The sequence below is a fragment of the Nylanderia fulva genome, unplaced genomic scaffold (genome assembly GCF_048542155.1).
Source record: "Nylanderia fulva isolate GAGA-0341 unplaced genomic scaffold, ASM4854215v1 Scaffold4, whole genome shotgun sequence".
NCBI lineage: Eukaryota > Metazoa > Arthropoda > Insecta > Hymenoptera > Formicidae > Nylanderia > Nylanderia fulva.
Genome location: NW_028190476.1, coordinates 2,287,259 through 2,299,068, shown reverse-complemented (window position 1 = coordinate 2,299,068; position 11,810 = coordinate 2,287,259). Strand labels below are relative to the sequence as shown.

The 11,810-nt window shown below is 30.3% G+C and overlaps 1 protein-coding gene across 4 annotated transcripts in view; it reads right to left on the bottom strand.

Annotated features, from left to right (window-relative positions):
- Positions 1-1,364: 1,364 nt before the first annotated feature.
- LOC114937993 (thrombospondin type-1 domain-containing protein 4) overlaps positions 1,365-11,810 on the bottom strand; it is a 77,277-nt gene continuing 66,831 nt past the window's right edge. For 2 of the 4 annotated variants that reach the window (XM_085486121.1, XM_029311687.2), the window contains 11 exons: positions 11,332-11,498; positions 10,532-10,637; positions 10,378-10,450; positions 9,217-9,416; positions 7,175-7,307; positions 6,552-6,804; positions 5,554-5,733; positions 5,142-5,306; positions 4,634-4,810; positions 4,362-4,527; positions 1,365-4,163 (listed from right to left, as the gene is read on the bottom strand). In XM_085486121.1, the coding sequence (XP_085342247.1) occupies positions 4,048-4,163; positions 4,362-4,527; positions 4,634-4,810; positions 5,142-5,306; positions 5,554-5,733; positions 6,552-6,804; positions 7,175-7,307; positions 9,217-9,416; positions 10,378-10,450; positions 10,532-10,637; positions 11,332-11,498 (1,736 nt within the window). In that variant the 3' untranslated portion in view covers positions 1,365-4,047. Of the gene's footprint in view, positions 4,164-4,361; positions 4,528-4,633; positions 4,811-5,092; positions 5,307-5,553; positions 5,734-6,551; positions 6,805-7,174; positions 7,308-9,216; positions 9,417-10,377; positions 10,451-10,531; positions 10,638-11,331; positions 11,499-11,810 lie in introns of those variants that run through there. The other 2 variants (XM_085486122.1, XM_085486123.1) reach the window with 2 other exon arrangements.

Sequence of the window (11,810 nt, the reverse complement as noted above, 5' to 3'; positions counted from 1 at the left end):
ATATGTGTTTGCGATGACACAGAACATATATTTATGAACATTAGTGGACGTTTTGTCTCGATAAAGGAGCACGAGTGATTTACTATATTCATCTTCGTACTTCTTAATGATAGTGATATTGTACAGTGTACTATCTCAAAAATAAGTTTGTTTATCGTTGAAAATGACTTCTATAAATTCACATTATAATTCACACAGACAAAAAAGTGCTGCAATCAAATATACAATTATTATTTATACAAATCAATCAATTAATAAATTGTATATAAATAGATAAAATATTTTTCCAAAAGGTTTTTCTTTACAAAATTCCTGTACAATATTTTTTTTTGCCTGTTTGATATATCTGTATCTTAATACGATATAAATATAAGTATTATACATTTGCTTGTTTTTCTAAAGAGAACACATTTAGAATTTTATAAATACAGCACTTAAATACTTATAAAATATTTAAACAGATATTTGTGATAGTTTTTTCCACTGACAATGAGAAATAGATACAATTTTTGCAATTGTTCTGCAAGCAAAGTAAAGTTAATAATGTTGATTTCGTTGAATATATGTATATAAGACATTATATCACAGACATATTGACATTTAACATTCAAATAATTACTGCCATAATTAATAATAGACTATCGTCGCATTTGCATATTCGCATTAAAGCATTTCTCCAAAGCATTTCCCATAATCTATCATTTTGCATGTAAAATTGCATTATTTGATAATGTCCGTAAGAAATGGTAAATATTTATCATACCATTATACTCGCAAGTGACATCAGTTTTATTCCAATTATTCGAGAAAAACACGGACACTTGCAATTAATGTTCAATTGAGCAAGTTTTCGTTCTTAAATTTAAAAAAGAAAAAAATTTTAGAAAAATTTAGATTTCAAATGTAATAATAATAATGAAATATGATAATATTCGTCAAGGAACTTTATGTAGTCTCAGGAACATCTGTTTGTAGAAGATAGAAATTGTAACAATGAAATAATAAAAGTGTATATATTTAAACAATAAAAATATACCATATCACGATAAAGATAATGAAATCACATAAAACAATAAAATCAATTGTATATCTAAAACAAGCATTTTAATTAAAAATTTTTATATTTTTACAATTTATAGGCACAATTAATTTAAATAAAATATAAGCATAAATTCCCCATTTGTTACACAAATTTAATAATAAATTAACATAAATATTAATGTAATTTGTAAAATGTTAATATATAAATATGTTAAACAAACTATCAAATAAAGTAGATAAAAATTATGAAAGGCACTTACCTGATGTAACCAAGATAAATAAACCGATGTAAAATTGATAATCAAAAATGGAATAAATAAAAGTTTTGTTTAAATAATTTGTAATTGCGGTAAAAATAGGGAATCTGAGCGAGATGGAGATATGAGGAATACAATTCAATACAGAATTCATTCAAATAATCCTTCAGAATTGATAAAAAGAATCAATGATACGGTTTGGATTAATTAATCTAGACAGCTTAATATTAATGCGTTAACAGATGTTTCTAATTAAAAACGACGCAATTAAAAACGAGTTTAACATCGAATTAGTATGCTGACGATATAGAATGTAGAGAATAACTCTAATTTTCCCGGTGTGGTGAAATATACAATATATATATATATATATATATATATATATATATATATAAAATCTAAGGACGAGTTCATGTAATCTACACATATAAGTATATATTTATATTATTGTATATATTATCATATTTAATTATCTTACTGATGAATTTATTCGATACCTAGTGACGTATGCAGAGCAAGAGTTATAACATTCGTAATTCCTTCGAGATCAAACATTTGTTTATACATTTTTTTTTAATTCGAGAAAACGAATATCTTACCAACATTTAACGTAAATTAGACATTTTTGCAACTTTTTTAACTTATATATAAAAATAGTTATAAACATAAAAATATGTTTAAAAAGAAACTATTAATTCTTAAAAGAAGAAATCAATGTTTGAATCACGAAGCTACAACGAATGAAAGAGAACATTAACAAATATTTACGCTTTGTTAGAAGAAATGCTTTCGTAATTTTTTATATCGTGACGTTAGTACTTTATTACATTATTTCGCCATTTAATGTATATACAACAAGCTGTGTATTTTCCAAACTTATTTACATAAAAAACATTTATTTTCCTCTTGATTGAGCTCGAGTTTGTTCAAGTACGAGCGTGGCGCAATAACGTTGCCACATTAAATTGTCATCTAATGAAATTCTACATTTCAACACAGAAGGCAATTATATTTCTGTGATAAAATGTTTTTCTTCGGAAACAAGCACCGCTGATTTTTTATTCCTACGTATTTTCTGGTCTGTGTAACACAAGGCTGTGCGCTCGAACGACACCTTTTACATCGTTTCATGTTGATTCCGGAATATGGACTCACTGGAAACTTGTTTCGTTTTACGCGATCGATGCAGAGGCGGATATAGTAGCTTCGGAGATTTCCATGAGCATACAGGTTTTGCGCAAACGTGCATGCAAAGAGAGGCTCGTTATCCACGGATGTAATTGGATGTATTTGAGACTTACAATTAGTGTTCGTCTTCGAAAATATTACTTTTTAATCGGATTATCTTCATAGCATGCACCACTCAAAACACATCAGAGCTAAATTAAAAACGCATTAAAAACATATACACTTTTTTGGTGGTGATGTCATAAATTAAATTAAAATAATGATATATTTAGAGAAGAATAACATGTTTTTTACCATGTATACTCCACCCTTTCTTTCATACCTATATATTAATTTTATATAATTTTTAATTTAATGCAATTTTTTTAAATAAAACCGTATATGGCAGATGTCTCTAATGCATACATACAATATTTAATTAAATTTAGAAGAATTTTTTTATATAATAAATTAAACTTTATTGAATTGAAATTTCTAGCCACAATTATGGCATCACCTTCAATGAAATGTAATAAAAATCTCTCTAATTCACATATTATATATAAATTTTCATATTAAATAAATAAAAAAATTCAGATATATATTTACTGTTAAATATGATATTAAAGAGAAACGAATTTGGAGTTCCCTTATTTTTCTTATTTTTCTATATTTTTCTAATCTTCAATATATTTCGGGTCTTCAATAATGAAATCACATTGTTATTTCACTTTGAATATGTTAAACGTGGCGCTCGACAAAGAGTACACAAAAATTAAGTTTGTGATACTGCATATAGAAGCGTCAGGGCTGACAGTGTGTATGTATAGACACTCCGAATCGATAAAATTACGGCCCTACATCCCCTGTTTGCGACGATAACACAGATATCTCGCACGTGCATACGAAGCGATGTAAACGATCCGTACACGTTTATCTGCATGTGGACGTATCATATCACACACATTGCAAGATATTATCATACAAAAAAACTGACAATATCAAACAATACAAAATTTAAGTATTCTCACTATATTTAAAATCCTCCGAAAAATCAAAAGTAATTTTTCGAGGCTTGGCTTTCTCTCATAAAAAAGTTTCTCTCTATGTTTAATAAAAAGATTTATCATTTTTAATTTAGGATATTTTTCTATTTTTTTCTGAATCTATATTTTATTATTTTATTTCATTGTTTCATTGTTTCATTTATTTATGTTTCAATCAGCAGAGCATACTTAGTTTCAATATTTTCCAAAAGTTTGAAAATTCGTAGAATTAAAATGAAAAATTAAAACAAAAAAATAAACGCGTTCTAAATTCGTCGATTTCTTTGAAACTTTCTTTGAAATAAAAAAAATGTTGCATTCTATGAGAATTACTCTTATGGCAAAAGAAAGCACGACTACATAAGAAAACGCGTAATACGAATTCGCGCATTAGTAAAACTATACATAAGAAATCGTCTTTCTGTAGCAGTCTTACGCTCGGCATAATTTGCCTGTGTGACATGATATTTATATTTTATTCATGAACACTAATTTCGTATTTATAAAATTTTGAATAAACGGCGCAAAATTGCTGCCTACTGGCGACATTGGCAACATGAGTGCTTGTAATATTTAATTCGGCACAAACCGTTCTTTACTACTAAGTCGCAATTCGGATACTTGTCAACGCACTCGGACGGTTCGTGCACTTCTGAAATGTAATATTGAAATATATATATATATATCAAGCATATCTTAAACTTATTATTAACAAGTGATAATATCTCACTATTATTATATTGATTTATCATTAAATAATGTTTGCTAAAATTATTATAGTAATTATTAATAATAATTAATAAAATTAAAAAGAATCGAAATTGGAAAGATATAGCGTGAGTTTTCTTACTTTTCGGTGGTTTGCTCGCTACTGGCAGCTCCTTTTTACACGGCTCCAAGTTACATCGTTGTTCCATGTTTGGTTTATTAATTTCTGAACAATTAGTGCTACTAATGCCCTCGACGATGCATCGTACATGTCGTGTTTGTACTCCGATCCCGCATGTTGCTGAACACTAAAGAGAAGATACAAGCATACGTTAATCATTTCCTAAACTAAAATTCTTAAGAAAAACAATTTTTTTAATGAAAAAATCTTGAAATATAATTTAAATATTTTACCGTCGACCAATTCGAGGTGAACCATTCCGACGAACATGCCGAAACTCTGCAAACTTGTTTGGTCATTGGCTTCGGATCACTACAATTTTTCGTGGATAATACGACAAACTCATCATTTGTTCTAACTATGCAAGCGATATCTCGATGTTGCATGCCGATACCGCACGAGACAGAACACTAAAAGCATAAGAAAAAATTAATGTAAGAGATTATATACATATATTGCTATATATTGATTATAAAATTATGTTATATAATAATTAGAATAAAGATAAAGAATTGTTTAGTAAGAAAAAAATATTGCTTCTATTCTTATATTAAATCATCTAAAAGAATAAAATTATAATATAAAAATTATGTGCAATTGTTTCTATATGTAATTAAAATCATGCATTTTGAAATGAAAATTAGATTCGTTTAAAAAATTAATGTCATCTACGGTGATCACTTTAGCACTACGTGTTGCCACGAAGCGAGCGTTTTATTTTCTGAGTCATCTTGTACTAACGGAAGTCCATGGGCCGGCGAACCACTTGGCTCGATCGCAGTTCGTTCCTCGTTCAAAGCAATGCATCTCCGTGTCCGGTCTCTCTTTGGGATTGCAAAATAATTCGCTACCGTCAGCGCATGCCACTCGTCTGATTTTCAAACCATTTCCGCATTCCGCGGAACACTGCAACAGCGACAAATGCTATATGCTGCATATTCCGAATGAATGTATTTATTTCTTCATTTATTTCAAAGTGCAGAAATGTAAAATAAAATTCAATTATGCTTGAAGTTAAAATATATCGGATGTGAAATGTTCTTAAAAATCTAATGCAGAATTCATAATTTTTTAACAAAGGTACTCTCTTTAATTTAATATTCATTATTTGCTCATGTAATTAGTGAAATTAATTTAATAATGCGTTTTATACTTTAGAAGACCATTCTGAGTATAGCCAGGGTGCATGATGTCCCACGTCTGTTGCTTCATTACAAGCTGTAATCTCGCACGCTTTTTGGGATTCCGGCTTACTGGCTAATGAGCAGGATTCTCCGGGCGTTATGCAAGTCACCGTTCGATTTCGAGTTCCACGACCGCATGTCGTCGAACACTAAAAAGTGCAATTACGTGACAAATAGGAGACTCGATACGATATCTCTCAATTGAAATCAATTTAAAGTAAAGAGTCCCAATAGCCATTTATAAAAATTAATATTAATAAATTCGCTCTCATAAAAAATTTAATTTTATAACAATATATTTATAATGAATTTGATTATTGCGCTATCATTCATATAAATTAATAACTTTTGAGCTTACGTTTTAGTATATTTTTCCACAACTAATTTTGTCGCGTGTTAAACACGCGTTATAATAAACATTAAGAATTACATAATTAATATAACAAAAATATTTTTAATATTTATTAAAGTATTCAATCTGCATAAATTGTTTCTGATTTTTGATGTGTAAAAAGACACAACAGTGATAGCGATTATTAACCCTCAGTTACCACTCATTTTTGGCCACCTTATTTTTACTACTCATGGGTTAGAGTAACCCAGAGTCTTTTTTTTTATATTTTTGGATCTAAACAAGCTATTTTGAAGTATTTTTTTCAATCGATACGCCAGACAGTAAGAAAAAAGAATATATCGGTACAAATGTCACCAGATTTCTACGACTCGAGATATTTGAGAAAAAATGATCTTCTAAAATCTCCAAAATTACACGTTTAAATTTTTGATATGGGTTAACGTAACCCAGAGAGGTAACTGAAAGTTAAGACTGATAGTAGATATTAATTAAGACTGTCTCTTCTATTTGGAGAGATTTCTAACTTCTAATCCCTAATGATTTTCTGACCTACTTCTAAACCGCTAAAACAGCAGTTCAACGATAAAAGCGTCGAACAGATTAATGACTCACCGGACTCCAAACGCCCACATCCCACCTGGGTGCGTCGTATTGTGAGGGCATATGCCTCAGTTCTGGGCCCGCGTTGGGACAGGAGGGCAGATTGCAAGCTTCCGTAGTGCTTAAATCTGGCGGTTGAATGCACGCACCGGCAGCAACGCGCATTGTCAATCTTGCATTCAGCTCCTGAACGCACTCGAGATTTCGCGTTCTGACGCCGATTCCGCAAGTGACCGAACATTCGCTCCATTGTTCGGCTCGCCATCTAATGACATTTTCACTTCATCGAGTACGAGAATCAAACTTGTGTGATAAATTGATTTTTATATATAAAATTATTGCAATTTTCTAGACTCAAGAATTCTTCGATATATTTGAAGTCGACCTTTCCTTTGCAAAAATATGATTAAATGTAGGATCTCGATTTTTAAACAATTTTTTTTTAAATTAAATATATGCATCAAAAAACTTGCTGAAAGAGCCTTTCCTTCGCAAAAATATAATTAAATGTAGGTTCTCGATTTTCAAACAATTTCTTTAACAATTAAATATAAGTATGCGTCAAAAAAATTGCTGAAAGAGGACACGATGATATTGGAGGATCTATTGAAGAAAGAAATATGTCGATGAGATACCTGGCAGCGCAGGGATGATCATTGCATCGCAATGGGGGAGGATGAGTCGGTTTTTCCACGTTGCGGCAACGTTTATCGCTGACAAGCGTCTGATTACTCTCACGAATGCATTTTAAAATCGTCGTACGTATACCTGTAAGTAAAGATGCACCGAGTTGCACAAACGATAGGGCGTATACAAGATTTCGCGTCTTATTTCACCCTCAATCAATTAAAAATTAAACTTTTCTGTGTAAAAATTCAAGTTGATATTAGTCTTGTTGGAAAATTGTTAATACAAGATAAAAAATATTGTTGCAGTGGAAATTCTATTAAAATAAAATCTTAAAATTAAATGAAAAGAATATATGCTGAAATTGTAAAGAGCTTTTCATTTTCAGTCAGTTAATTCAGAAATCATTAATGCTTCGATATCTTTATTAAGGAAATTTCAATTTCATATAGTGACAAAAATTTAATTCTATTAAAATAAAATCTTAAAATTAAATGAAAAGAATATATGCTGAAATTGTAAAGAGCATTTCATTTTCAGTCAGTTAATTCAGAAATCATTAATGCTTCGATATCTTTATTAAGGAAATTTCAATTTCATATTAGTGACAAAAATTTCACGGATAAAATGAAGTGCGACAGGAATATTTTATATTATGATTGACGTGACTATCGCATTCTTTTTCTTAACCGTAGCTTTCCGCCCGTATCGTGTCAATTTGGATTACGACATTTATTTGAATCGTAACATCGATGCTGTCGTCTGCAATGTCTGGACGTCAAATAAATAAGAAAGTATCAATGCATCGAGTATCAATTGATTTCCGGCTGGTGCATCTCAAAAACAAAATGTGTTTTTGCATATCTTTGCAGACGTCTACAATCATTTGTTTCGTTTATCTTGATTTTTTTTCAATTATTTCTTTTTATATCTCTAGCCCGGATTTATGTAAAAAAATAATTTTTAAGCGAATAGCTTTTTTTCCATTATTGTATAAAGCAGATTAAAAATATTTCACCCAAAATTTTTGTTCGTTACACGATAAAATGTGTGCAATTGTACCGAAACGAAACATATCTCGGGTCACTTCCCACGCAATGCCTCGGTGATGTCTAGACAAAGTCGTTTTCGTAATGACCTTAATTATCCCGGCGCTTTTTGCTTAATTGTCCGTTTAATCGGCTCCTTACGAAAGATTCAAAATGATGACTTGAAATTATATGATCTTTGTATTTAACGATATTTTTTATATTCGTTAAATGTAATACTTATAATATCATATACAGCTATACTTTCAAATTATATGTTTGTAATATTTATCTTTTATTATAATATTTCAATTATTCCCCCTCAAAAGTGCTTTTATACTAGAAAGGACAATCGCAGAAAATAATTAAATGTTATGAATAAATAATTTTAAATAAATAAATAAATGTTGTAAAAACACATTTCACATATCAGAAAAATGCTTACATATCGAAATACATGGTAGTTGTTAATTTTATCAACAAGCTTTACTATGGCGCTCAATTAAACATTTGTGTTGGACAATCACAAATATTTAATCGCGTGCATTTAGAATATATTTCGCGTACGCATTAATAATACTTATTTGCTAAATTTATTTATTTCTTAAACACTGCAATATTGCATTTCCTGGAATATACGAGAGATACACGAAAATGCATTATCAGTGATATTGGAAGTTAATATAAACTCGCCGATCTCAAATTGAAATTATAATACCGCGCATCACGTTTCGAAAATTGAAATATTCATCAGTGTTTGCACAGTATAAACACAATTAAAGCGCGTGTCCATGCTAAATATTAAAACTGCGAAATAAATATTTTGCTTGAAAAAAACTTATTTTCATAAACTGCAACTCATTATTTGCCCTGTAATGTACTAAATCGATACTTAAATTATTTTGCTTCTAAATCTCGGATGCTAAATGATATGATATCGTAAATTAAATTACGACACGTAATATTCTCCACATAAATATAGCTTGATATTAATTACGGGCGATCAATTATTGTATTCTTACCTCCTCCGCATTCCTTCGAGCAGGGAGCGTGGCCGACTACTTTCCAAGCAAACTTCCTTTTTCTCTTCTTCTTCGTCGTCTTTGACTTTGGCTGATCGCCCGCCATCACCGTAGTCGGCGGATGCTTCATCTCTTCCTTCCGTCCGTCGTGCGGATCGCGATCGCGACGCGTTGGAGATAAATCGCTCCGCCGATTTGATCTGGAAGGTAGAGAGAGCAGCGTGCTGAACGAACGAAGACAAATCGCGCGGCTTGATTCGCGAGAAGCTCTCGCATAGATTTCCGTGTCGTACAAAGCAGAATTCGAGCCGAACGCTGTATGAGAGACTCGCCATAAGATGTATTATAGAAATGTTACGATTAAAAAAAAAAAAAATAAATAAAAACAAAAAGACGCACAAAAAAAGAAGAAAATTGTTCAAGATAAATGGATTAAAATAAAATTGTAAAATTAATGTAAGAACAGGCCAACTCGAGAGCATAAATTATTAGGATGTTAGTGAATATTATAAATTTTTATTACTTCTCAATTATACCATATTAAAACAATTAAACATATTAATACAATTAAATCAAACGTTTCGACTGTACGCAGTCTTCATCAGTGGTGTCATATAGTATTAGTCAATTATAAAATTTTAAAAAAACATTTCGACGATGCGAACGATTGCAATTCATACTATTAATTATAATCATATATAAAATAACTTGGATGATGCGAACGATTACAACTTTGGATGATGTGTATTGACTAATACTATATGACACCACTGATGAAGACTGCGTACAGTCGAAACGTTTGATTTAATTGTATTAATATGTTTTAATTGTTTTAATATAGTATAATTGGGAAGTAATAAAAATTTATAATATTCACTAACATCCTAATAATTTATGCTCTTGAGTTTACCTGTTCTTACATTAATTTTACAATTATTATTTTAATATATAAGAGCGTTATAATTTTTTACTAATTTATTATTTTAAATGGATTAAAATTATGAAAAAAATATACATACATTTAATAAATTAATATATCAGAGATACGTAATTTGTAATTCTAATGTTTAGCGTCGAGCATTTTTGAGAAATGGTAACAACTTGTAAAATATACCGCTTTAAAGATTTTAATGAGGTTTTATTAAGAGCGCATGCACTTACATTCTTGTAACAGGTACCCGCACGGTCACTTGACTATCTGGACTAGGTATCTCGTTGCCCTGATCATTCGTTCCTGCGAAAAAGAATAAAACATTACGGGCTATTAATCGATGATTTTTAATTATATATAATTAAATGACGACGAAATGATTACCTGCGACAAGCAGTGGCGGTGCAATCACCGCTTTACTGTCTGGCATTTCCTTCATGGGGAGCATGAATTTATACAAAACACCTGGATTTAACTCCACGGATAAGATCTACATGATATAATGTGAGAATAATAATATTAATAACATAAATAGATTCGATTGTAGATTAGAATTACGATCAAAAATATATTTTATATATTTATGAGTGAAAATTTCAATGCAAATATAAGAGATGCAAATAACGTGTAATAATAAATAACTCAAATACGTGCAAAAATTATTTTATCTTCAAATTATATCCAAATAGAAATGGTAATTACCGTAATAAATAAAGCTAACAGAATTAGAGAGAGCTAACAATTCATTAGTAAAGTTGCTTGCAAAATGTAACATAAGTTATCTATGTAATTGAACGAATAATTAATCTAGAAATATTTTGTCGGCTCTCAATATTAATAATAATAATAATATATGATATTTTTAAAATCGGCCAATAGAGCCCAAGCGCGAAAAATTAATTTTTCGGAACTGTATCTCTTGGTTTGAGATTACTAAGTTCCATATATAATCTCGAACTTACATATGGAGAAAAAATTCGGACCTATATTTTTCTCGCCTATTTTTCTCCATATGTAAGTTCGAGATTAATTTATATATGGAACTTAGTAAGAACTCAAACCAAGAGATACAGTTCCGAAAAATTAATTTTTCGCGCTTGGGCTCTATTGGCCGATTTAAAAAATATCGAATAATTAATCTGTCCTTGATACGATTAACGAAAAGACGATAACATTGGCAGTACCTCTAAATGCAAAGACTCGTTCAACGGTCCAGTCGCCAAGATACACTCCATACGGTTCCTATCGCCCCTCTGGTATGTTAATATCGTACCAGCCGCTTTATAAGTACCACTGGGACTGTAAGACCACGGTCCGTTTAGGATGTAACTGCCGTTACTGTCTCTCAACGCTGCGAGTAGATCGATCGTTTGTTAACCAGCATACCACTGTTGCAGTATCGCGAGCAAAAACCGCTTAATATTACTCGCGCCTTTTGCTATATGCTAGTATTTTATTTCAGAAGTAATAAAAATGTCTACGACAATTTGCAGCGACTCTTTTTTATCGATTTTCTATGACGCGATCTTTCTGAATAAGAGATTTAAGAAAAAAATGTTAAGATCATATTTAATTTCTTGAAAAATGCATATTAAACCAAACACACTTAATATATTACTTTATCGATCGGTTTCGTCGATTAAATGAGAAATTGTTAATGGTT